This window comes from Leptodactylus fuscus, chromosome 1 (genome assembly GCF_031893055.1).
Source record: "Leptodactylus fuscus isolate aLepFus1 chromosome 1, aLepFus1.hap2, whole genome shotgun sequence".
Lineage (NCBI taxonomy): Eukaryota > Metazoa > Chordata > Amphibia > Anura > Leptodactylidae > Leptodactylus > Leptodactylus fuscus.
The window spans coordinates 35,065,638-35,093,421 of record NC_134265.1 but is presented as its reverse complement, the minus strand read 5'-3'; the positions used below and the strand labels follow the sequence as shown (position 1 = coordinate 35,093,421).

General features: G+C 46.3%; 2 protein-coding genes across 3 annotated transcripts in view; one reads left to right on the top strand and one right to left on the bottom strand.

Moving 5' to 3' along the window:
* The window catches only part of PLPP1 (phospholipid phosphatase 1), a 71,352-nt gene extending 69,732 nt beyond the window's left edge, over positions 1-1,620 (top strand). For both annotated transcript variants that reach the window (XM_075269502.1, XM_075269495.1), the window contains exon 6: positions 231-1,620. In XM_075269502.1, the coding sequence (XP_075125603.1) occupies positions 231-359 (129 nt within the window). In that variant the 3' untranslated portion in view covers positions 360-1,620. The remainder of the gene's footprint in view (positions 1-230) is intronic.
* MTREX (Mtr4 exosome RNA helicase) overlaps positions 1,578-27,784 on the bottom strand; it is a 51,331-nt gene continuing 25,124 nt past the window's right edge. Inside the window, exons 16-27 of the mRNA XM_075269417.1 lie at positions 24,632-24,782; positions 23,257-23,429; positions 20,602-20,670; positions 19,488-19,616; positions 13,960-14,070; positions 11,102-11,290; positions 10,850-11,013; positions 8,917-9,022; positions 6,636-6,692; positions 5,522-5,684; positions 3,915-4,019; positions 1,578-1,761 (exon numbers count right to left, since the gene is read on the bottom strand). Coding sequence (XP_075125518.1) covers positions 1,709-1,761; positions 3,915-4,019; positions 5,522-5,684; positions 6,636-6,692; positions 8,917-9,022; positions 10,850-11,013; positions 11,102-11,290; positions 13,960-14,070; positions 19,488-19,616; positions 20,602-20,670; positions 23,257-23,429; positions 24,632-24,782 — 1,470 coding nt within the window. The 3' untranslated portion in view covers positions 1,578-1,708. The remainder of the gene's footprint in view (positions 1,762-3,914; positions 4,020-5,521; positions 5,685-6,635; positions 6,693-8,916; positions 9,023-10,849; positions 11,014-11,101; positions 11,291-13,959; positions 14,071-19,487; positions 19,617-20,601; positions 20,671-23,256; positions 23,430-24,631; positions 24,783-27,784) is intronic.

Here is a 27,784-nt window from a genome sequence, read left to right as displayed (position 1 = left end):
CCGCCGGGTCATGTGACCCAAAGCCCTCGCCGACTTAATTATGTATACTATAGGGGTTGGCGTTACTATAGTAGTACAGGAAATTACCTATGGAGGGATGGGGCAGAACACGGCCGGAATATCCGGTTCCATCATCACCCATGATGACACCGTATGGCCAGAAAAGCAGATTTTTGATTTTGTGTAGTTTGTTTATTCGCGCGTTGCTGACACATCTCTTTGCTTCGCAGGTTCTTTACGTCTCCGATTTCTTCAAAGTCAAGAAAAGCGGGTTCAATCAGAAAGAAGAAGATTCGCACACGACCCTGCACGAGACATCAACCAATGGGAACCACTATGGCAACAGTCACCAGCCCTGAAAGCCACTCTCTCCAAGAGAAACATATCCCGCTTTTTTTTTTACACAGTATTAAGAGATTAAGCTCTTAATTCCTTTTAATTAGCCTTTAACCCTGTCAGTGCTGGAGAGGCTAATCCTGCATGGCACTCTAGCACTTAAGCCTTTCAGTTGCACCCGTCTTGTACGCACCACTCAAGCAGCCATTTTTGTGGCCTGACTCGATATGAAAAGGCAGCATCTGGGAGCACGGGTGACGATGCCGCATTCTCATGCCTGAATACGGGTTACGAAGAGGCTGCCGAAGGCCGTATGTGTAAAGCAACATGTGCAATGGACAGCTGCTGCTATACCTGTTGGATGCCCACTTTGTATATAGTTATAAAGATCACCTTTTATGTATATGTTATAGCTTTAAAAATAAAGTTTATTAGGTTTGTACAGAATCTGAAAAATAGGGCTCACTTTTTTTTTTTTCTGAAACAGCACCACACACCTCTGAAGGTTATGTAGAGAATTACACCCTGGCCCTGTTCATTTCAATTGAGCGGACCCCTCGTTCACGAAGGATCCCCCTGAACAGAATCCCGAACGCAACTGCAAGCACACGGACCTCATAGACTATAATGGGATCCGTGTGCTTACCTGCTCGAATCATGCAGGCAGCAAAGTAGATTGTGAACCGCTTTCCTGTCCGCATGATCCATGCGGAGATCTGGCAGCAAGCACATACACCCCATTATAGTGTCTGGGGTCTGTGTGCTGTCACTGGCACACCACTTGCTATTGTGTTCAGTATTTCAATTAGGAGGGGGGGTCCTCATGCGGACTACTTCGGATGGAATACGAATGCTGATGTGAACGAGGCCTGAGTTGTAATACCAGACAACCATGGACAGGTGTGGAGCTGTCTCTGCAAAAAAAAAAAAAAAAAAGTGCCTGTTTCTGTAATCCTGGACAAGCCCTGTTGCTTTTATTAGACTCTGTTCACACTGGTGGGTCTGTTAGGAGATCCAGGATTCAGAAAAACAGGTTATATGTTAACATGATCAGTCATGGGTTTAGACGCCATGACACCAGTGTGCACAGAGCCTTAACTATACAGACAAAAGAATGAAATGTGGTATTAAAATTTTATATATATATTTTTTTTTTTATTATTAAAATAGTGTGGAAATGGTATGTACAAACAAACACTTGTATTATATTGCTTTGCTCGAACGACGCTTGTTCTGCAAACTTATAACACCAAAACATTAAAAAGGTTTCTAGCAAAAAAAAAAGTCTGGACTTTGATGCTTTCGTTGTCCAAGGAGCTTACACTCCATGCACTGACAGCTTCAATACAGAAGGGGCTTCATAGACGTTCCACTATAGGTAGAGACTGGCAGCAAATACAATGTCCCTCTTGATCTTGGTAATTCCTGAAAAAAATTATGGAGTATTAAACACCTTGTAAACTGATACAAAGGAGCAGACCAGGAGCTGTAAGATGACACTATACTTCTCGCTGTGAAAGCAATCCATGTTCTCACCCCCACCGAGCGGAGGCGGCGCCGTGAGAAAGCCCGAGTAATTATACTGTGTGAGGTCTGACGGCTCCACCCGACAATTACTATTCCTTTATATCTGCAGCTATAATAGGACGCGTCGCCACCAGATTTAGCTGAACAATACAGCAAGACATTGAAAAATTCCTGCAAGGTAGACACAATGGCCCACATGTACCAAGGCGAAAGAACCGAGAAAGTGGCCGTCAGCGCGTGAACCAACCAGGAACGTGACAGTGAGCAATGGAGTCAGGGCAGAGTTTGACATACAAGATGTAGTTAGACGACATACAAGATACAGTCACATCTACGGGGTTTCTGAATCCATTCTGATAACATGGCCTACTCTATAGTGTGGAATGGATCTGCCAAAACCCCAGAGATGTGAATGTATCATGGAAGTCATAGACTACATTCCGTGATAAACTCTGCTCCAACTTGGATGCGCACACTGTGGTATATATGGGAACACTAAACAAAATATCTAGTGTTGGGGCCCATGCAGATAGGGGGTGACCCTATGGCAACAGACAACTGCAGTGTGGTCAGATCCTGCAGTTGTATACAGCCATATATCAGACTACAGTGCAGATGGTGGGAATAAAGTAAACATTTATCGGAGAAGACTGACCCTTAGTTCACATTTGCATTTGGTAATCCGTTCAAGGGGTGTCCCCGAACGGATTAACAAACGCATTTGCAAGCGCTGTGCAGAGAAAGCACACAGACCCCATAGACTTTAATGGAGTCCATGTGCTTGCTGCACACTGCCTGCATAAATCATGCAGACAGGAAAGTAGATTGTGAACTACTTTCCTGTCCGCATGTTCCCTGCGGAGATCTGGCATCAAACGCATGGACCTCATTATAGTCTATGGCGATCCGTGTGCTTTTACCGCACACCACTTGCAGTTGTATTTGATATTCCCCAAGTGGAATACCAACGCAGATGTGACCCAACCCTGAGGAGATATTAGCTATAAATCAAGGGCCCATATATAATGGCTGAACGCTGTAGGTTTCCTGTCACTAGACAAGAGAGGCGCTGTTTACACCCCTTAAAATGGATCAATGTTTATCACAAGTTGTTTTTGCCAGCACTGGTTATTGGCAGGCGGCGGCCGTAACGCAGGGTTAATCTGGTGATGTAATGCGATAGCACAGCGTGAATGGGAAAGACATCAAAAATGGATGAAGTGAATATAATCACAACATACAAATCTGTGCGGAATAATAAAGAGGGGTCAGAACTAGACTTTGGGGAGAGGTTTATCACAGGAACACTCTGAAATGTGTAATAGCGGATGAGGTCATGTCACGTGTGGAATGAAGTGTCCATGGCCGTCCTGGGCCTGCAGGGCTCTCCACAGGATGTGCTCAGTGGGGCCCCGGCTCTGTTATTCTAATCCATGAGCGAAGGTCTGGACTGCGATGTGTCTCACGCCGAGCGCGGCCATGTTCTGCTTTGTTCTCCTATTCTAATGAGATGCTCGTATTATGTTTCTGCATCTGATGTAGACGGAAGGAACAGCCGAGTCAGACAATCTGGCACACTACAGATATGGTCATGTATATTGGGAAGGATCAGGTACGCGGGGCGGACAAGTTACACCTGAATGGTTATAACAGGGTTCTATAATATCCAACCTGGTCTAAGTAACAATGAATAGCGCGATATCCTGAGTGTAGACAGAGAGGGGCTGTGGCTGCCAGGGGGTGTCCACATGTCATTATCCCAACCCTAGCCTAGGGACTAAATACATTGCTCATGTCTAAAGTTATTGTGTGTCCTTAGCCAAAGATGGCTCCAACAATATAAGTGAATGGAACAGCACAACGACCATAAGAATGTTGCACTTTGAATTGAGTCACATTACGGCCATGAGTTCTGTTTCCCAAGTCAATGCGTCTTAGGGTGAGACAGCCATCTTTGTAGCCGACGTTTTACCATGACTGGAGTACAATTGCTTTCATCCCTTACCGTTCTCCCCCAAGGTCCCCATTCAATGACATCGGTGTGCACTTACCTTCTGCAAACTTATTCTCCAATTCTGTATTTCCGATCGCTTTGGCGGCCTGACACATTTGTCGCAGTAGTTCTTCCAGTCGTCTCATGCAACGAATAATACTACCTGAAAAGAGAAGCTCCAGGTCTTAGTACAGTTGGCAGGATCATTACCTGTGCTTGCCTCCTATTCATTTTAATGGGGGGAGGAGGGGGGCAGATTCCAGGCAGAATTTGGAGTTGATTGAATCTGCCGTGTGAACATACCCTTAGACTGAATGACAAAACACATTGGGTCTGCTTTAAAGGAGCCGAAGCGGCACAGTGTGGGACACGACAAGCTCTCAGATTTCTAGGACCCGCTGTGAAAGCCATTACGACATAAATAAGAAACTTCAGAGGACATGTTTGAATAAAAGCCTCCTTCCAGCGCAAAAAACACACAAGGTCAGCTCAAAACCGGCCATTGACTTCTGACCATGGACGTGCCTGAGGCGTGGGAGTCCATCATGGTCAGGATGAAAGAAGAGTTCACAGGAAATCACAATTAATGGAGGATTAGTTTACTGAAGGTTATTTACTAAGAGACATGGAATGGTGTCTGATATCATCCGAACCCCACGCCTGCTGTTAACCCCTTACTGCTGGAGACTATGGTTAGAAAGCCATGACCGCTCCACCTGAAAGCTCTTCTAAACCACTTAGACACTATTTAGGGTCAGTGTGTGGCCTGGTGAACATTTAAAGGGATTCTACCATTAAAACCTCTTTTTTTGTGGATAAGACGTCGGAATAGCCTTTAGAAAGGCTATTCGTCTCTTACCTTTAGATGTGATCTCCGCCGCGCCATTCCTTAGAAATACCGTTTTTACCGGTATGTAAATGAGTTCTCTCACAGCGATGAGGGTGGCCCCAGCAATGAAAATGTGATGGGGGCATCCCCACTGCAGCTCGAGAACACGATCCTGCGACGCCTCTATCTTTGGCTGGATCCTCCCCTTCTCTGACATCTTCCAACTGAGTCACCTCCAGGAGGAAGACGGCAGGCCATTTTTGGGAGGCCACTCCTGCATTGAACTACAAGAGTGGCCTCCGAAAAATGGCCGCCTGCCGGCATGCGCAATCAGCTCTACTAGTGTCTCACTGGCAGAGCCAACTGCGCAGGCGTCGGAGGTGACGCCGAAGAAAGACAACGAAAGAAGGGGAGGATCCAGCTGAAGATAGGCTCCAGCGACGCCTCTGTTCTCGAGCAGCATTGGGGGCGCCCCCATCACATTTCCAGCGCTTGGGCCCGCCCGCGGCGGCGATCACATCTAAAGGTAAAAGACGAATAGCCTTTCTAAAGGCTATTCCGACATCTTATCCACGAAAAAAGAGGTTTTAATGGTAGAATCCCTTTAAGGCTGCAGCGATCACATACCCTATATGAGTAAACGGACACTGGGAACAGAAAGGAAGGTGGCAGTATTTGACTTCTGAGGGACAGACGAGACGTAATTTTTTTTGTCTTTTTAGGCCAATTAATTGTATGTTGATTTTCCCGTTGCAATGTGGACGGGACACCCGTATTATGCGGCATTAGGTAAGGTCAGTGTTTAGCAGATGTAACCAGTCTTCATTGCTTCTTACCTTCAAAAACATCCGTCATCTTACAAATCTGAGCAAACGTGGAGCCATTGGCCCATGTGTAGACGACATCCATAAGGTTAGGACGGAAAGAACTTAAGTAGGACTCTTCATCGACTTCTAACTTGGCTTCAGCTGAGACTTTCGCAATCCTCCGGGCGGTTTCCTGTCCAGATGGTTACAGAGATCAATGGTGTTACATGTCTTAATAATTGTACCTCTGTACATTGCAGGCGGCTATAAAGTATTGCCATTAGCCTGTCAGACGTAGTGTAGACAGCGACGTAAATCAATACGACAAAGCGGGACTCTTATATAAACTACACCCGTCACTACATGTTACATTAAAGGGGTTTTCCAGGCAGAATTTTTTATTTTCTTAAATAAAGGTCTGTTAGTGCTACTGATGGGCTAATCCATTTACCTTCAGCAGTTATTGGAGTGATTTCTGAGTGTTTCTGCTGAACCCTCTTTGTTTGTTTCAATGCTGTTAGCAGCTTCCTGTGTCGTTGCTGCACTAACTCCTTCTCATTAACCACCCCCCCCCCCCAACTCCTCCCCATGTGGACTCCACAAACGGATTACCGAACCAAGATGTGAACCACGCGTTATTCCGTTACAAAACCCTCCAGCCACCCTGCCTGTGTCCTGCCCACTAAGCTCGCCAAGTTTATTATTCCCCGCCCATCACTAGCCCCTCCTACTCTCCCCGTCTCCCTAGCTAAGCTAATCAACCCTTTACTAGAAGACAAGAAGAGGAGGAGGAGGATTTTTTCCCGGACACAGGAAGGCTTGGTAAGTATTGCAGGGGATAGGGGAAGGGGAAGAGTGATGGTGACGTTCTGTTTCGGAAGTGGTAAAACGGAACATCACCGGATGATCAGAAAGTGTCCCTGGAGCGGTGACATGACCTCTCCAGGGATATGGGTAATGAAAGATTTTTTTTTTAATTGATGTAAAATTATAAGTTAGGTGGGGGGAGGGAGTTTAGTTTAGGGATTAATTATCAGTTTATCCTGGACAACCCCTTTAAGCTACATGGAAAACCTATAGAAAGCCGTAACTTACTACGTGATGCAATGTATCTCTAGTATTGGTTCTAGAGCAGAGCACTTACCTGCATTTGTCGCAGGGGTCCTGCCAACTGTTCGGTTAGTTTCGGCATTTCGCTGGACTAGAGCAAGAAAAGAGAAATAAATGAATCTTCTACAACTATGGATACTACAAATAGATCCGTAATTCTTTATATGACACTTTTTGGTTTTATTGATCCAAATTATCCGATAAGTGAACCTCACTGATCCTGGGAATGGGGGTGTGCAGCCACTCTCTACTATTTTTGCTAGGTATCTAATATGTAACGACTGTGACCCACGTTGCCTCATTTAGCGTTTCATGAGTTAAACAGATACCACCCCCCACCCCCACTGATAGCATTTCCCTTGTAAAGTGTGCTGTGGGCCCGGGCATCCCTCCTCACCCATATACTTCTATAGCACAGCTGTACAAACACCGAACTTAATGAGAAAATGCCCCCGGACTCCAGCTGGACTGATGTGCGCGCAGCGAGGGAGGGGTGATGTTTGCTTTCTACATGCCCTCCCACCTCCCGAGAGCTCGCATGGCCACCAGGAGCCCAGCCTTCACTACTAGTATCAATGCAATTGTACCAATCCCAAAACTAATGGGAAGGGCGCCCATTCTGACCACAAGGTAAATCTCCAGCTGTTACATCTGATCCTATGAAGGATAGGTGACAACAGATATGGCCGCCGCTGCCAGCTAGCCCGAACTCCTGACTGCGTGGGAGTAGGTAATACTAAATATACAGATCTGATGCTCAGTACTGCAGGGGGGGAGGGGTTGGCTATAATCTCCATCTTGGAGCACTGTTGCCACGACTGGTCAGAGCCATCACTGATCAGACACTTATAAGTCTTGTCTGTGATTCTCTCTTTGGACAATCCCTCTTAGAGTAGGACTGTGACAATAAGGTGTCCGGTGACCGCACGATCTGTGATATACTGTAATCTGTAGGGGAACACAGGAGGTGGTGGGCAATTTGCCTGCAGAGCCACCACAAAGAAAAAGAACTGAAGTCACTATAAAAGTCAATGGACTGTATGTCCGGGGAACCGACGTTCTTTGTCGCCACTCTCAGCTCTGACTAATAGTTGAGGATCCTTAAAGGGGTTTTCAGGTGACCTGTCCCTAGGGTATGACATATCAAATTCAACAGTCCAACACTGGAGACCCACATGGATCTGCTGGCTGAAGCAGCAGCAGAACTCCCTGCACTCCACTTCTACAAATCCATCATGGCCTGATCACAGCTCAGTCCCATTCAAGTGAATGGGGCTGAGCTGTGATACCAAGCATAGGCATTGTACAAATATATGGAGCTGTGTTTCAAAAGTACATAAGAGGCTGTAACCTCTTTAAAGATTGGCGGCGGTTCAGGTGCTGTTTAAAGCCGTTGTCCCGTTTCAAGGATCCTATCTATACTGGTAGCTTATGCAAATTGAAGCCTTTTCCTAAATATTTTGCTTTGTTTGCCTGCTATGTGACCTTATTATTCCCATTGTTTACACAGCGTTCTATAACCACGGACCTATAGGTCAAGTGACATCACTCACTCGCTGCTCTTGCCGGCAGGACTCTTATCACTATGTATACACACAGACACAAGCATCTGCATATTATCTGATCTGCATAAGTGTTGTGTGTTCCATTTAGCAAGAGGAAATAGGGGGAAGCAAAATACAGGAAGTGAGAAGAGCAGACTGCAGGCAAACAGCTGAAACACTGAGATGGGAAGACCCCTTTAATTGATGACCTATCCTAAAGATAGGTCAACCATTATTGAGACCTGAAAAACCAGGCAATCCCTCTAACTACAGATCCCTATAATATAAACTGACTTGTTAAATTTAAAGGAGTACATATGATAAATGATACTCTATAAAGGGATACCCCCAAAAATACATGGTATAATGAATACGTGTCCGGGGGCCTCATGCATGACCACTGCTCTAGTCACCTCTATGGCACCGTGCTCAGCCAACGTCATCAGTCCTGTAGAAGTGAACGGAGGTCGCCCATTCTTGCGATTAGTGGGGATACCAGTGATCAGGGACTTGTGTTCGTCGTTAAAACATCTCTTGAGGGAATCCAGAGACCGGGACCCCAACCAATGTCTAGAATCAGCGGAGAGTTGGCTGCACTTGTGCTCTCCTCTCCAACGAAATCCTCAGCAGCCATGGAAACCAACCCAACATGAGGTTTTACATTCCTCGTAGCTTAGGGGACGGAACACGAAACCCACCACCAATTTACAATTTATCTTGCTAGGAATAAACATCAGCATGTAGCGCTACAGCCTGGGAATCTAAACTTACGTTCTCCTGAAACACGAAGCAGCTGAGCAGGGCTGTCGCTTGTTCTGCCGTCAGGTCATTGAAAAGGCCATTAAACATCATTTCGGTAAGGAGCAGCTCATCGGCACTGGAAGGAGACAAACACCAGAGTTATACATGGCGGCGGCCATCATACTGTGCGATGACTGAAGGGGAACCCCAACTGAAAGCTACCTGAAAATGAGTTATAAAGGGGCACTCCGATATTAAGTGACTTGTGATTATCCATTAGCGAGTTCTCCTTACTCGCAAAGGTCATATTTTTAACGCACCAATGTTATGCCCGAGTATGTGGAGGAGAAGTCGAAATGTGCCTACAATATGATGGCTGGTGACCCTTATGCTATTTTTACACAGGGCTGCTTAAAGGGGTACTCCCACGTCGCATACTCACCCGTCTTCGTTCCTCTAAAATCTTCTGTCTTCCGGCTTTGTCTCGTCATTGGTGGGCGGGGTCACATATGCAAAGCCAAGCGGCGAGATGCCACCGGCCCTGCGTGCGCGCTCATACACCAGTCTACCCTTCACAATGCAAATACAGACCCGACACCCTGCGGGTCTGTATTAGCATTGTGAAGGCTAGACTGGTGTATGAGCGCGCACGCAGGGCCGGCGGCATCTCGCCGCTTAGCTTTGCATATGTGACCCCGGAGCGGAACAGCATCGCTTCTGCCGCTGCTGTCTTCATGCAGGGCAGAAGCATAGCGATGTGCCTGTGCCGGCGTCTAACAGTCCCCAGCATCCGCCTATTACAGCGAATGCCGGGGAGTTAGATGCCGGCACAGGTGAAGCCAGCAACATCGCTATGCTTCTGCCCTGCATGAAGACAGCAGCGGCAGAAGTGATGCTGTTATTCCGCTCCTCCGCCCCGGAATAGCAGCATCGCTTCTGCCGCTGCTTGCTTCATGCAGGACAGAAGCATAGCCATGTTGCTGGCTTCACCTGTGCCGGCGTCTAACCCTGTATTGGCGGCCCCTTCCCCCAAAGTGTAAACTACCCCCCCCCCTCCAGGCTCGCTCCCGTGTACTTAGCCCCTCCTCCCTCCCCTCTGAGAGCAGCAGACACATCACTTGACTCAGGAGCAGCTAGGTCAGGGCTGTAGCCACAAAAAAAATGAATAAAGAGAGATAGTGGCCAAACAAAGCAGTTTTGCTGAAGCAGCGTATTTAGGAAAAGTCTTACATTCACATTTACAAGCATTATAGATAGGATCCTTGTGACGGGACAACCCCTTTAAAAACGACCCTTCATTGCCCTCAACAACTCTTTGTATCCTTCAATAGAAATCATCCCACTGATTCTGTCACAGTTGGAATTTTTTCTCTAGCCCCCACCGTTCCAGAGCAATCATTGCTGGAAGATTGAGTAGAATTATGCTCTCTACTCAGGTGGGCGGTCCCTGTCTTTCTGTGACAACCTAGGTCCGCCCACCTGAGTAGAGAGCCTAACTGTACTGAAACTTACAGCAATGACAGCTCAGGAATGGTGAGGACTACAGAAAAAAAGGCAACTGCACAGGAATCAGTGAAGTGGTGACTACTGAAGGACGCAAAGACTTGCAGATGGCAGAGGTGATTAAATTTTCCTTGAAAAGTTGTACAATAATATAAGAATATGGCTGCTTTCTTCTACAAACAGCACCACACTTGTCCATAGGTTGGATCCTGGTTTACAGAAGAGCTCCATTGACGTTAGTTGGGGAGATTCAGTACCAGACAACCTGTGGGCAGGTCTGATGACATTTATCATGTACAGAAGGGACAATCTTTCTAATCCTGTACAACCACTTCATTCTACTGAGTAGTTGGGAGTTCTGGGTATCCCAATTCCCTGCAACCTTGGTAATCAGAATATATTGGATACCACATCCCCAGAAACTCAAAAACCATAAATTTCCTACTAAAAAGAGAATCACCTGCTGATTTCACAAGCCACTCGTCCCTTCATCTCGATAACATCAGCGGAGGACGCAAAACCCATACGTCTCAGCACGCGCTTCCTGCACTTCAGCTCATCCATCTGTAACACGGTGCGAGCTTTCTTCAGTTCTCGCCTCGCTGCCCGTATGTCCACAGCAATCTGCAATTCAAGTCAGAGAACATCATCATATGGATCTACAAAATGGCCACCAACCCGCGCCCACGGATAGCTCTGAAGAGGGCTTTACCTGTGCTTTCTTCTCACACAGTTTATACGCAGACTCCAGATTGGGGTCATTGTTGAGGGGGTGCGAGTACATCCTGTGCTCAAAGGCTTCGGTTTTCTGGATCACTTTTTTAAGGCCTGGATCTTTAATGCCCATATCATCAATGGGATCCAATAAGGGGACACCATCGGGGAAGCGCTTCTGAACCTCCTGCAAAATGGTCAAAAGGAGAGAGTTAAAGTCCCGTTTTCTGGAGTCGCAATAGAGGTCACAGCTTATCTAAACCCTCCCTGTACAGAGCAGGTCTAGAAAAGCTCAGACAAGATGGCCCCTTTAAGTGGCAAAAGTGATTAGTTTATGGTCCAGGATCTGACAGCACTGGTAAACTTCTACTGTATACAGGTAACAAATAAACCTTCACATCTCCTCCCAGTAAGAAGGACCTGAAACAAGTCTGTGCAGTCTGGACAGGCAGTATACTGTATAGCAAGCATCTCAAATTACAGTCACCTTGACAAGACAGCAAGATCTTCCCTAGTATCCTCTACTCTACCCTGAAGACCGCTCTAACCGAAGTGGAAAGATAAGCTGATAAACTTCATTATTTTTCTTTTGATCGATGGTAAGCATTACGGGAAAGGAAAGGAATGCAAGGGCGGAATATCATCGGTCATCTTATCTAATAAAAGCTTTTCCCATGGTCATAAAATCCATATAAACAAGACTCCCACTCCGAACATCGAAGCCCTGGAGACAGATTGGATTCCCGATTGTTATTTCTGCAGTAAATACAAGTGTATACAGCATGGCCTACTGCAACAAATAACGCTATGTAACATATAGTGAGCACGTAGCGTGCAACAGCACTCCATTAACCCCCCGCTGTGCCAGTTGCCTATATGAGGAGACATACCACATGTCTGTGCCACCTAGATCTGCACATGAAGGAAGGGATGGCACTATCTGTACAAACACTTCACATGTGTGTCTAGTGACAGTCTATTAACATGGCTGCTCTCCACAAACATATGGGCCCTGCTCACAGGAGCTTACAATCTATGAGTTGATAGGAGACACAAGAGGTAAGAGAGGGCCGTATGAGCCAGCACCAGCCACTGAGAATATACAGATACTTAGTGCACGGTAACTTCTAGATGGAGGGGTCCGGATCTGAGGAATTAAGGAGGAAGGATAGGATACTACATACTATAACAAATGTTAGCCAAGTGTGCAGAGGTGAAGAACAATGTGAGCAGGACATGCCGCCTAAACAGATGGGATTCTGGGGACGTTTTGCTGTAGTTGGGTATGAAATCGGATTGTCCAGGGTAGAGCATTCCAACACACCGATGCAGCACAAGAGAAGTTTTGGAGTGGGATGTTCGACTAAGTCTAAGATCAATGTTAGAACGGAGAGGAAGGTTAAGGTGGTAAATAAGGACGAGGGAGGAGATGTAGGGGGAGGTGCGGAGGTATAGGGGTGGTGAGGGTGTACGTTTATATTGTATTGTTTAGCGCAGCGACTGACACAAGGAAGATGCGTCTGTGCGCCGGTTTGACAGAATGAAGAGCCTGGCAGAAGTACTTTCTAATTACCTGTGCTACGGGGGATAGTGGACTATGGTAAAGCCAAACCCCATAGCCTCGGTAACAAGTGGAGAAATCGGGAGGATGCGGAGAGTTGCTGTGGACCGGGTGCTGCTTCTCATCACATGACCTGGGTCAGTACCAGACTAAAACTCCTTAGATCCAACAACTAAAAGCCCCTAGAGAATCCCTAGAAGGCCTTTAGTGTGTTTTATGATTTTAAGAGACTTAGGAAAGACAAAATCATCTGCTAAAACTCCCGGATCACATAGTGATGAATATGCAGAGTAAGGGAAGCCGCGCTGAGGACATGGCTGCTGGAGCCAGAGAGATCCCACAACTGGAAGCGCTCCAGCATACAGTCATTACCAGATAGTTGCTACAATGGCTCCGATGACTGACGGAACGGCGACGATTCCAACACAGTCATTAAATACGACCAAAAAACCCACATTGGACTGCAGAAGTGCTGCCGAATTTCTGTGGATGTGACCACATATATTAAAATATTTTAAAGGAAATCTCGGCAAGTGCCAACATATTTGAAGGGAAAAAAAAAACTAAAAAAAACTGGAAGAGTAGTGAGAAAAATTAACCCTTTTCTGTAACAACCAGATCCAAACAAATACATGCTCACTAGAGATGAGCGAGTACTGTTCGGATCAACCGATCTGAACAGCACGCTCGCATAGAAATGAATGGATGCACCTGGTACTTCAGCTTTGACGGCGGCCGCTCATTTCTATGCGAGCGTGCTGTTCGGATCGGCTGATCTGAACAGTACTCGCTCATCTCTAATGCTCACCAAGTTCTCATGCACATGACCATTCAGTATGTGAGCGGTGTTGTATCCTATAGCCCCATACACACAGCCGTGTATTTTCAGTGTCAGATATATGGAGTCAAAACTCAAAGACAGGTTGTACTCTTGTCAGTGTTGCGGCCCGGGCTCAGTGAAGTAAATGAATGGGTCCGTGAAGGCTCTTTATTCACCGCTACAAAGCGGTCTGGACCAATCTCCGGCTCAGCTGAAGGTCCAGTGAAATAAATGGGCCGTGTTACAACATCACATGCAACCTGTGGACCTGAGCGGTGCTATATTTTGGATGAAAATGGCCTTTTTTTCCAATTCTGGACAACTCCTCTAAGCAATCACAAGAGCCTAGTACTGACAATAGGACATATCACACCTATACACAAGATTTTTCCCACCTTATGACAAAAGTATGAAAAGACGACTATTAAAAAACGCACACTATTAGAGGGGGTTGTCAGAAACCCCGTTCTCTCACCTGTATAGACTTTAGTACACTCTGCCTGTTGTCTAGAGGCCGCAAGTCCTTGGGGATATAGAGCCGCACACTGCTAATGGCGCAGAGCAAGTGCAGCAACACCGGAACCACCTGCAAAGGAAAAGAAGAAACGTCACCATCTTGGATCCTCTATATGAAGTCACTGTATGGACGATATTCTCACCCAGCTTGGCCACCACACAATCAGAATGTCTACTTGTAAGCAGTCACCGGGGTCATATTGGTAGTCACCAAGCTCTCTCAGAAATCATACAATTTGCTATGTGACAACTTGCCAGAAGGAATTTTTTTTTTACTTCTAGGGATTTCCCATTAAAGGGATTCTATCATTGGGCAGACTGAGAACAAGCAGTGGCGGGGGGTATTAAAGGTATGACGTGGGGGTCCTCTGAGGCCTTGGGGAACGCTCAGGGTGCTCCATGGGGTTCATTAGCATAAAGAAGTCTAAAAAGAAATGGCAAGGACAACAGAAGAAGTAAAGCTAGTAGTAGAGTAACCTTTGTAAAGGCCATTCAGACGCGTTTTTCCAATGATAGAATCCCTTTAACAACCATATTTACCATTGTAGACAATTTAAAGTTAAATATTTTTGCATGTTAAATAGTTAAAAATTTGGCAGAATTTTTTTTAGATTTTCTCTAACCACACTAGCGGTGGCCTATCCGCTCCTCTGGTCCGGAGGAGGACCAAAACAACGGATAAACGGACCTCTACTACAGTGACCCGATGGACCCCATTAACTATAATGGGATTAATCGGGTGTCCACTGCTTTATACTGAAACCACTGGAAATAAGAGTTAGCCTTTCGGCACTTTTTCGTCTGGAGATTTTTGACACACAATGCAATGGAGATTCCAATCCTGGAACTTTCTATGGTTAGAAGCCCAGCCATGATATCTTCATTGTGTCCAGATGGTCTTCTCATACATGTAGGATCCTCCTGTTAACTAGCCATGATGTCCTTATTATGTCCGGGTTATCTTCTCATACATGTAGTGTCCTCCTGATAACCAGCCATGATGTCCTTATTGTGGTCGGGTTATCTTCTCATACATGTAGTGTCCTCCTAATAACCAGCCATGATGTCCTTATTATGTCCGGGTTATCTTCTCATACATGTAGTGTCCTCCTGATAACCAGCCATGATGTCCTTATTATGTCCGGGTTATCTTCTCATACATGTAGTGTCCTCCTGATAACCAGCCATGATGTCCTTATTGTGTCCGGGTTATCTTCTCATACATGTAGTGTCCTCCTGATAACCAGCCATGATGTCCTTATTGTGTCCGGGTTATCTTCTCATACATGTAGTGTCCTCCTGATAACCAGCCATGATGTCCTTATTGTGATCAGGTTATCTTCTCATACATGTAGTGTCCTCCTGATAACCAGCCATGATGTCCTTATTGTGGTCGGGTTATCTTCTCATACATGTAGTGTCCTCCTGATAACCTGTCCACAATAAGGACATCATGGCCGAGTTTTTCACCAGTCCCAGACCATAGAAAGTTCCTACATTCATGGTCATATCCATTGGCGACTGAACAAAACATAAGACATCTCCACCAAGATGGTCGGAGGAAATCTTTAACACACTGCCATCATTTAAAATTCTTGATATTTGCAAAAATGTGTCACTTTTGTCTACCGATATAACTAAGTTTATGTTCATGGGAAAGTAAGTGCTGTAAGTGTAATAAGTTAGGACAAGTCCGTTTTCGCACAGACCTGCTGTGGATCAACCCTGAGCCCTGACGTGTGACTGTATGGGATTGTGTATACTAGAGGAATGCCTGCGCCGGGGTTATAAATAGCTGGCAATGATCTTACATGGAGAAAACATTTTATGCAATACGTATACATCCAGTCAAACAGTGGAGAGAGACAGAAGTTGCAGAGAGTGGCCCATATGGGGACTGTCACCCCTGTCCCCGCACTTACACGCACATCTACAGGGACTACACAGCTTAGAGCAGCCATACATACACATTTCATATAGCGTGTAAACATCTGGAGCAAATCTGTAAATCTTCAGCAATGGGATATGTGTTTATACAGTTCTATGCGGTCTCAGTAGCTGAGGATGCAAATATTTGTCCAGTCCATGTGTCGGACCAGAACAACGGACACTCGGGTGCTGTTTTGAGAAGAAAACCCATCAGTCCAGAGTAAGGTGCTGATCCTATTACTTGCACTGTTGAAGACAACACCTATATACTAGCGGCTGCTACAACACCTAGGTCCGGGTGTCAGCCCCCGACAGACCTATCCACAGGAAAACTAATTTGGGGCAGGAAAACCCCTTTAACGTAAAATACACAGAAGGCCGTCAATGAATTCAACGAATAGGATTGTGTTTGACGAGAAACGCGAGTGTGAACTTGCTCTCGGGGGGGATTTATCTACGTCTGCATCAAACAGCACATTATTTCCAGAAGAATTACTGAGGAACGTCTGCATCTAATTCCCTGTCAGACATGTTATCATTTATTACAGAACCAGACACGATTTCTCTTCAGATGTGTCTAAATAATCCATGATGTCTGGCGTTTCCTCCCCGACCTGCCAGGCGGCGTGTAAAGGTTTACACAGAAAAAAACCCCTTTGCTCCTCCTGTCATTCGCTCACACTGGCGTCACTACCCTAACACATGTGCAGGATGAACGACAGTCATTCCAGTACATTAACGCTGGCCATATACTTGCAACCGCTAGTCTGTTATTCTTCCTGATCTCTCCATATACATGCACACTTAGCTCGGCAGTGTGAATGAGTGTTTTGGTTTTTTTTAATACCGAAACTTATCTCCTTCTCTCCTACAATCTTCTGTACACAAAGATTGCACATGATGAAATCCAACATGCCTGATCCTCATACCCTACAAGGAACTTTGGCTTGCAAAGCTGTCCAGTGTACGTCAAGACAGACAGAAGAAAGCATGACTGCAGGATCAGACTACAACGGGATTTGTTTGCAGTCTGTAACCACGGAGAAACACAGGTTGGTACAGGAGCTGTATACACACAGCAGGAGGATATTCTTTTTACAGGCCATTTGGTTCATGTTTTGTAATATACATTGAAGGTAGTCTATCACCTCCCCCCAAATCATGTACAACCTCTCCCACTGTGATAGTGAGAACATTACCGTGATGAACAACATACCTTTGTTAGGGCGGGTTCACACCTGCGCCCCGGTCTCCGCTTTCAGTTTCCATCTTCTGCCCAAGAAACTGGACAGGTGACGGAAACTGGCAGTCATTTTTGCAAAGTGTCCGCCTGTGAGCGTTTTATGGTCTCCGCAGCAAAACCGGTTCTTTTTTTTTTTTCTTTAACCGGACACAAAGTCGACCATGCAGGACTTTGTGTCCAGTTTAAAAAAAACCCGGTTTCGCCGGAGACCACAAAACGCTCACAGGCGGACACAGTCTGTCGGGTTTCTGTCTCCTGTCGGCAGAAGACGGAAACTGAAAGTGGAGACCCGGGGCGCAGACATGAACCCGCCCTTACATGTCATTTGGTGCACTGGGGGTGGGCCTCCAGCTCTCTGGAGCACTGTTCTAGTCACTCCACCTCCTACCATGCCCGTGCATTGCTATTACACCACTCATCCAACGTAATCGGCAAAAACAGCGCTCCCATAGCTGAAGGCCCGCCCCCACTGCACCAAATAATTTCAAAGTTATTTTTCTCCAAATTTACATGTGACATACATAACATAAAGGTAATGAAATTGATCACTAAGGTGGTGGCAGCTGAATATGCATGGGCGGAGATGGCAGACTCCCTTTAACTGGAGAAATCAGTGGTGGACATGGACTTTAGATGCACTCCACTTTACGAAAAGCTAAAACATCTACGTGTATTTTCATTGTGTTAACTGAACTGGGCAGCAATAAAAGAGGACGGAGGAGAAGAAGTGGAACACATGGGAATCGCTCCAGTATTCGTGAAATACATTCACCATGTGGCATCCAAATGTGCCGTTCAGTCCGCTGCCAAACATCAGGCAGCACAGACACGCCACGATTTACAGCGCCTGATATCTATCCCATGCCTCTCGTATGTTGTGCGAGACACATACACTAAGCACAATGGCCGTAGTCACCTACAATGAACCAGGATATACCGTATTTTGACCGGACTATAAGGCGCACCGGACTATAAGGCGCATTACCCATGAGCGCCTTATAGTCCTGCCTAGGTCCATATATAAGGCGCACCGGACTACAAGGCGCAGCGCTGTCCGGTGCGCCTTATATGATTGAAAGCGGCGGCCGGCAGACTTTGCCGGCGGCTGCTTAACCCCCCGCGTGCCAGCCGCTTCTATTCATTTCAATGGCACGCTTCCATTGAAATGAATGGAAGCGCTCGGCACACGAGGAGTTAAAGGGATTCTACCTTTAAAAGAACTTCCTTCTTGATCACGTCGGAATAGCCTTAAAAGACTATTCGTCTCTTACCTTTCCCATAGCCAGCGCCGCCTTCTCCCTGAGCTGTGTTCGCGCCTTCCGTGTCGTCTTCTTTGGGCCTCATGGATGACGCATGCGCAGTCGGCTCTGGCTGCGAGAGCCTGTTAGAGCCGACTGCGCATGCGTCATGGGCTATGGCTATGGGAAAGGTAAGAGACGAATAGTCTTTTAAGGCTATTCCGACGTGGTTAGGGGGAAGAAGTTCTTTTAATGGTAGAATCTAGAGTTGAGCGAGTACTGTTCGGATTGGCTGATCCGAACAGTACTCGCTCATCTCTAGTAGAATCCCTTTAAGCAGCGGCCGCCGGCAAAGTCTTCATGCCGCTTCCATACATTACAATGAGAGCGCGCTATTCAAATAGTTAGAGATGAACGAATACTATTTGAATAGCGCGCTCCCATTGCAATGTATGGAAGCGGCATGGAGACTTTGCCGGCGGCCGCCGCTTAACTCCTCGCGTGCCGCCGCTTCAAGCCTTATATAAGGCGCACCGGACTATAAGGCGCACTTTCGATTTCTGAGGAAATCGAAGTATTTTATGTGCGCCTTATAGTCCGAAAAATACGGTACACATTTCAGTATATGGCAGTAGGTGATGGGGTCTTTTCACACAATATATGTTTGTTCTGGAGATTTCCTGGCACATACGTTAAACGGACAGATAGGTTATACCTCTGACAGTATTTATTTAGCTTCCATTTTTCTTTTAACAACATAGATCACTATGGGGGACGACGCCACTATAAATATATTTGCCATAAAATAATTCTGGAGTTTTTGGGGATAACGGTTGTGTCGTTCCTCTGTAACAACTCCTAGAAATGTATAGACGGACATATAGGTGCTACCAGTTGGGGGCGAGTCCCTGCACAGTCAGACTGTGCAGGGACACGTCACACTGTCAGGGGAAACCGCAACACCCAGATGTCAAGTAGTTTTATAAAGGTCTAAATTTTGGGTTCTGGATTCCCATCAATCTCTTACTCTCAAAAAGACTGCTAAACCATCTTTAGATAACACCATGCACGCTTTACCTGCATCTCTCCCTTCTCATCTGGTTTCACTGGCTTTGCCGCTTCGGTCGCAGAGTTTTTCAGGCTCTCTTTACAGCAGTTCAGCAACACCTCCACCACATAAATAGGATCCAGATCTCCTGTATTTGGCTAAAGAGAAAAGATTACAAGAAAAGTCACTTAAGTTACACTTCCAAATGGAAAGCTGGACTATGATGTTTATTGAAACGATCATAGGAGAACATCAGTCATGCTTAAAAACCCAATTCAGTGAGATTACAGCTGTTTACATGCTGTGCCTAGAGGACATCCAGCTGTCCGCTCTGCTGCCGTATGGACTGGAGAATGTTCACGTTTCATCACTATTTAAACACAGTTTACATTCAGATATAATCTACATGGAAAGTTACTTATCCTGTACTGATCCTGAGTTACATCCTGTATTATACTCCAGAGCTGCGCTCACTATTCTGCTGGTACAGTCACTGTGTACATACATTACATTACTTATCCTGTATTATACTCCAAAGCTGCGCTCACTATTCTGCTGGTACAGTCATTGTGTACGTACATTACATTACTTATCCTGTACTGATCCTGAGTTACATCCTGTATTATACTCCAGAGCTGCGCTCACTATTCTGCTGGTACAGTCACTGTGTACATACATTACATTACTTATCCTGTACTGATCCTGAGTTACATCCTGTATTATACTCCAGAGCTGCACTCACTATTCTGCTGGTACAGCCACTGTGTACATACATTACTTATCCTGTACTGATCCTGAGTTACATCCTGTATTATACTCCAGAGCTGCACTCACTATTCTGCTGGTACAGTCACTGTGTACATACATTACATTACTTATCCTGTACTGATCCTGAGTTACATCCTGTATTATACTCCAGAGCTGCGCTCACTATTCTGCTGGTACAGTCACTGTGTACATACATTACATTACTTATCCTGTACTGATCCTGAGTTACATCCTGTATTATACTCCAGAGCTGCGCTCACTATTCTGTTGGTGCAGTCACTGTGTACATACATCAAACTATCCCTTTAAGTGATGACATATCCCTTTATAGTAAAAACAAACAGACAATAGCAAGCACATGAACATCTCACCGACCTTAACATTGGACTTTTTAGAGAAGTTGACCACCACGCCCCATCCAAAATCATCCTCCTCATTCTTAACCTGTTAAAGAACAGAGACAGAGATGTGATACGCTGCAGCTTCGGCCTGACAGATCTGCAAACAGATGTACTCCATGACATTGGTGCAGGGGCACGGGGTGAAACATAAGATCAAGCTTAATATCAGGCCGAGAAGCCATAAAACTGTTCATTATGAAGTCTTCTGTCAAATCCTGAGAAAACGTATAAATGACTAATGGAAAAGTCATAAACGCGATCTCCAATTGGCAGAGAAACAGAGGGTGACAGCATTTATTGTGAAATGCCCGGGCAGCAGCTGCTTGGCCCCAGGACAGATCTGCAGACAACAGTGTGAACAGCCGTGTAGATTACAGAGAGCACAAGAATTACCACTGGTGGGGGCAGGATGGGGACAAGGGGCTAGCTCGCTTAGGATACAGCTAAAATGACATGGACTGAGTGAAGGTCATCCAAATTCTGTGACCCCCAATAAATGGAACCAGTTAGAATGATTTGGCCATCACCCATCCCAACAACGGCTGTCTGGTTCCTTCTCCTGATGTAACAGCAAGGTTAACGTACCCGCCGTTCCTTCCATTCTCTATGGGAACACTGGAGATAGCTGAGCTCTGTATTTTGCTACATCTGGTGCTCCCACTAAAAATGAATGGAATGACAGGGGAACCAGAACCTCAATCTCAGAACTGGTGCGGTCCCATCAGTCATACCCCTATGGATTACCAAGTCATTTTTTATCCTATTGGTGGGAGGTTGCTTCAAAACTTGTTGCAACCCCTTTAAAGGAGCATTAAATTTAATCAATTAAGTTTAATGAATTACCGTTAAAGCGTATATGCAAACCAGTCCTACCATGCACCCTGGGCGTTCCGTGCACCCCCACGTCATAGCTTGTTCATGCCCTCCTCTCTTGCTTCTTCTCTGTAAGACCTCCTCCCCTTCTTGCAATTCACCGCCTCAAAGTGTCTCTATTCCCGGCGGTTTTGATCAAAATGTCACGCATGCGCAGTAGCACTCTGTCCAGAGCACTACTGCACACACTCCCACGCCATTTTTGTGTAGAGAACTGCATGACTCTACTGCGCATGCACAGCACGCTCGCTTAGTTCTCAGGGGAACGGAGCAGTTCCCTACACAAAAATAGCGCGAGAGCGTGCGCAGTTGCGCTCCGGAAAGAGCTCTATTGTGCATGCGCGAGATTTCGATTGAAACCGACGGGAATAAAGACACTTGGAGGCGGTGAATTGCAAGGAGGAGGAGGTCATACAGAGAAGTAGGGCTCCGGCGCCATTTCTGTGTAGTTCTCAGGGGATTTAGCTGAAAGCCGCTGGAAGAAAGGAAGACGGGGGCGGAAAATCGCAAAAGAAGGAGGACGTCAACGATGGATGACATGGAGGGGTGTACGAAACGCCCATTGGTATGGTAAGTATGATTTACATATACGTTTTTTTAGGTTAAACTTATCAACGGGCTGCTCTTTTATATAAAATGATTAGCGGGGCTGGAATAGCCTTTTTAAAGGCTATTCAGCAATAGGTCTACCTCATATTGCTGAAATTAGGTGATAGAGCCCCTTTAATACTGCAGTCCCTTTGCAGTTTTTCTCTGCACAGCAGCGCCCCCTACTATAATGCAGAGAACTGCACTATTGGCCATTCAAAATATTCCCTGCATACTCTTGTGCTGCCGATTCTTCACTTTCAGGATTAGTCAGGCTCCGACCAGTTATAAGGTGGTGCCATATCTTAAGAAAATTAGTATTTAAAGAGATTCTACCATTAAAACCCCTTTTTTTTTTTTTTCTCGTTAACACGTCGGAATAGCCTTAAGAAAGGCTATTCTTCTCCTACCTTTAGAAGTCGTCTCCAGCCCACCGTTCGGTTGAAATCCCGGTTTTTGTCGGTATGCAAATGAGTTCTCTCACAGCACTGGGGGCTGTCCTCAGCGCTCAAACAGCACTGGGGCATCCCCATTACTGCGAGAGAACTCTCTCCAGCGACGCCTCCATCTTCTTCAGCAACCGACTCTTCACTCGTCTTCTTCCGGGTGGGATCACACTTCGACACCTGTGCAGTAGGTTCTGCCATCGGGCCTCACGCAGAACCGACTGCAAATGCCGGAGGCCATTGTTTTGTGGCCGCTACAGAGCGTACTGCGCAAGCTCGCGTAAGCGGCCACAAAAAAATTGGCCATCGGCATTTGCAGTTGGCTCTGCGTGAGGCCCCATGGCAGAGCCGACTGCGCAGGCGTCGAAGTGTGACCCCAGCCGGAAGAAGACGAGTGAAGAGGCAGTTGCTGAAGAAGATAGAGGCGTCGCTGGAGAGTTCTCCCTCACAGCATTGGGGACGCCCCCAGTGCTGTTTGAGCGCTGAGGACCGCCCCCAGTGCTGCGAGAAAACTCATATGCATACAGACAAAAAACGGGATTTTAACCAAACGGTGGGCCGGAGATGACTTCTAAAAGTGGAAGAAGAATAGCCTTTCTTAAGGCTATTCCGACGTGTTAATGAGGAAAATAAGGATTTTAATGGTAGAATCCCTTCAACGTGGCCTAAACCTGCTAAGCAGGCACAATGCAAAGAAAAAAAAAAAAAAGTTACACACTTACCTTAACCAAACGCCCGGGCTGCAGAAACGGGAGGCAATACTTGGGCTTGTGGATGTAATCTTCAATCTCCTTTGCCAGTTTGGCGAGCTGCTGGCGAATCTTGTAATAGGTGACGACACTTTCCTCATTAGTAATCTGAATACTGTTATACTGTTCCTCCAACTTCTTCACCTCTAGAAATTGGGAAGGGCAAGGGTCAGCGTTATCACGTCATATAAAAAGGTACAATGCATGGGATGTGAGCAATGAAAAGAACAAGCTAGTAGGAAGGACGGATGTAACGCTACATCTGTAATACCAAGGATCAGGCTTCTATATTAAGCAACCACTTATCTTTACTGATCAAGATAGGTCTTTGGTTAAAGTATACCTTGAATTATAGAACCACATGTAAGAAATGAACAGTGCAGGTGAATAGAAGTAACCTTGGAACATATGTTTAAAATAAAATAAATTGTCTCTATTCATTATGAAGCTCTCCTCCTCATCTTCACTTAGACTGTTTACATAGAGTCCGACTCCTCAGACAGAAGTCTATAAGATACTAGCAATAGCCACAACTTCATCTGCGGAACCCTGACCCCCTGCGCAACCCATCTGGAGTGCCACGCAGGCTCCTCCCTTTGCCTTGTGTCCCCACCCTTTGGCTCGCTGGCTCCCTTCCCCCCCCGCTCATTTCTCTACCCGCTCCCCCATGTTCTCGCTCCTTCTGCCTACCCCGTGCCCCCAACCCCCCCCCCCCCCCTATGTCTGACCTACCCCAGGCCCCCTTCCCCACCCCCCACCAGACCTTCCCGACCCTGTGTCCCCTTACCCACCCCAACCTGTGCCCCCGGCCTCAGCCCACCCCAGGCTCCCCATGCACCAATGCTACAGGGGTGGCTAGGGTCGGCAGCGCTGGATGCACGGCACAGGTATACAGCAGTCTGTGGGAGTCCGGAACAGTGCCCTTTACCTCCTCCCACCCTCCTCCAGTCGTGGCTAGCTGTGCGGAGACTTCACACAGCGGAAAACGTTTTTGCCATGTGAACACACCCAAAGAGCTCCCTCTCTGACAATGTAGCAAAGTTTAGTAGCTGCGCTCAATTTGGTCTTTTCCAGCCATGTTTTCCTCGCCTCTCCTCATAGAGATAAACTGTACAGAACAAAACCAAAGAAAGCAATGAAAGCAGCAGGAGCAGCACATAGGACACCTGGTAAGTACAGTATTTTTTTTATTTTTATTTTTTTTATTTTTTTTTTGGGGGGGGGGGAATAGAAGGTCCCTTTAGACAGCGGGTTTAGTGGAGAGGTGCAGCAGCAATGTCTCAAGTGTAAGTGTGGGGTGAACATCTCACAGGCAAAGCCGCCAAACACGGGGAGAAGGGTCACTTACTTTCTGCTACTCCAGGAATGGCTCTGTAGTGCTGGAACTGATAGAAGGATTTCTCCAGCATGTATTCGGGGTTAATCTCCTCCACTCGCAGCAGGTTCAGTACCATGTTGTAGGTGAGGTGGAAGGCGCTGTTCAGCGGATCAGCGGAGCCCTGAGAAAAGGGAAAACGCGTTAACTTGTTATTTGGGTACAGAAGAAAATAGGAATGGTAATGTATAGTATGGGAAGTAGGAATAAATGCCATTGTATACAATTTTTACAACATTTTTGGTGACTGATGAAATGGGATATTCCAAAAACATCAGACAACTTGTCATAGGCCGAGCGGTCAGGGTTTTAGCAGTTCTTCATAATATGCATCTCTAGTTCTTACTGTACGCCAATAACCTAGAATTCGTTACGTCTTGATTGTCTTCCCCTTAAACATTAAACACCATAGGTTTAGAGTAACCCCTGTACATACAGAGTAGAAGATCCAGAGATCCAAAGATTTTTATTTTTCCAGTATATCAGTAGGTGTCCTGCGTACGTCCCATATCTGGACCCCATACAGATCAGCTGTTCTAGCTGTCTGTGCTATGCAGTGGATGGGGCGGGCTGTGCCGCTTCTATTACTAGCAGCTTCTGGCGCCCAGACACTTTCAGGACAGCTCATCTGTGCAGGCCCGGGTGTCTTGGACCCTACAGATCACATACTGAAGGGTATAGAATCCCATGTATTTAGCAAATGAAGCAACAAAATTCTGAAGCTAACCTTTCACTTCTCTTCTCTGCACCCAGCTTTCCGTTCCCTCCCAGACCACCAATCTGTCCCATGACGTCTCAGAGAAGATCAGAGACCTTGATCTAGGCTTACAGATGGGATTTCCATTAGAAACCTACTAAATAGTCTCGACTGTGCCACGGACCCGTCAATCTTGAAATTGGGGGCCATGTCTAAATGCAGGCAGATTTTCAGTCCTGTCTGTAAAATATAATATGGAAATACAGGAGTGTACCTTGTATTTAGTGACTACAGGATAGGGGCATAAGCGATCACAGGGGGGCCTACAAGCTCTGATCCATAGCGATGAGAACAATGTGAAGAATTTGGTCATGTGCCTAAGTGTTCACAGGGCTATTCCAGTCAAGCGCCAAATACATGGCGCCGACAGTTCCAAGGAAGCGGATAGCACTGTGGCGGTCATACATGTGCACGACTATACCATTCACACATGGATCCCTTGTACCTTGCCAATGATCAGACACTGGAAAACAAGAGGTAAATAGTATCAGTCTGAAAATCCCTTTAAAATCTGGCATAACCTAGATGAATACCGGATCACCAGATCCAGCATCAGCGACTTTATAGTAAAATTTACAGACAAGTTTCAGGATTCCCAAATGCAGAACATTCCAATATAATAGTTATATAGGGTAAAAAAAAAACCCCATGAAGCTTCTGTCTGACAATAAGCAGTGTCATCATAGACAGAATGATGGATCCAACACCGTAATCTCTCATAACCCATTGCCATCAGCAGGAAACGTATGTTTCCTTGACATGAAGAGGTCAGGACATAAACGCCCCTGGACCGCTCTGCGGGATGGAAGCGCTGGGTAGGCTTCGCTTTAGTATTTGTGCTTGTATGATGTGTGCACATTTATGGGATTCTCACCGGCCATTACCAGAAATCTCATTTCCTTTCTGATAACTTATCGGAAAACAAGGCAAAAAGCCAAGAATATCCCGCGGGAGATCTGTATCTCAGCAAGTCGCCTCTGGCTCTAGTCTACAATACCGTGCTTTCTTCATGGCGCTGAGATCCTTGATGGGGGTGCATGTACAGGTCTGAGTACGGCACACCTATAGGACCCATCCTCAGTTTTGCCCCAAGACCCCGTGACACTACACATAGACTATTATGGGCCAGCTGTGATCACCAATGCACCCGATCAAGAAGGTCTTCCTTACTACTTGAGAAAAGAAAACCCCCTGATCCCGCCTGCTGGAGAGTTGCTGTCGCTGCACATTTACCTCCCACCATTCTTTCCAGGACGAGATCTCGCGCTTGCACAACCCTACAGAACCGTCTCCAGCTTTTACACATCTTGCGCTCGTTTCACAAGACACTAAAGCAGTATAATCTGTACCTGACAACTTCTAAGAAAGATGAATAACGTGTCATACGTAGGCGCTCCCTCAAGTTCAAGAGGAAAAGCAACAGGGACTGTGACGAAAAAGGAAAAACAGGCCCATAAAATTAAAACACATACGAAAACTGAATGTAACAGGCACCCGTCCAGACATCTGAAAGCGATAAAACCTCACCACACAGGGACTTCAAGAGCAGCCCGGCCTCGGCACTATTAACTGTGTGTGCCGGGAGTTAGAGGGGGACCTCTGTAGAGTTCTGCAGATGAAACTTACAGGGGTATCATAACTAAAATATTAGGAAAGGTCATCAATATCAGAAGAGTGGGGGTCAGAAACCATCGACCTCCACCAATTGGCTGTCTGAAGAGACCTTCTACACTACTTTCCGAGCACAGCGCTGTACATTGTATTGTGGCAGCACTTGGTATTGCAGCTCAGCCTTATTCACTTGAATAGCACTGCACTGCAAATAGGCCATTTGACTGGTGAACATAACCCTTACGTCAGCTGATCGGTGGAGGTCCTGAGTTTCAGTCCATTTGCGATTTAATACTGATGGAACGAACAGACTTCGGAGCGCATAGGCAAGCGGAGAGCTTATGAGGCCACATGGACCCCATAGACTATAATGGGGTCTGTGTGCTTTGCAGACAGAAAAGTAGTTCATGTTCTAATTACCTGTCTGCATGACTCGTGCGGAGACCGGGAGGAAAGCACATGGACCCTGTTATAGTCTATGGGGTTCGTGTGGTCTCATAAGCTCTCCGCTTGCCTATGCGTTTCTAAGTCCGTTCCGAAGTCTGTTCGGGGGGGGGCGCAGGGATGTGGGGAGTTCGATTTGGGGTTGGGTTACCGATTTCTGACGCAGATGTAAACGAGACCTAAAGCCCCCAATGCATACTCCTTGTGAATGGAGGGCCAGTGCACTCGTCAGACTGGCGCTTCATTCACTTCTAAGGGGCGGCCATGACTATAATCTTCCGCAGACCCACAGCAATGAATGGAGTGCTGGTCAC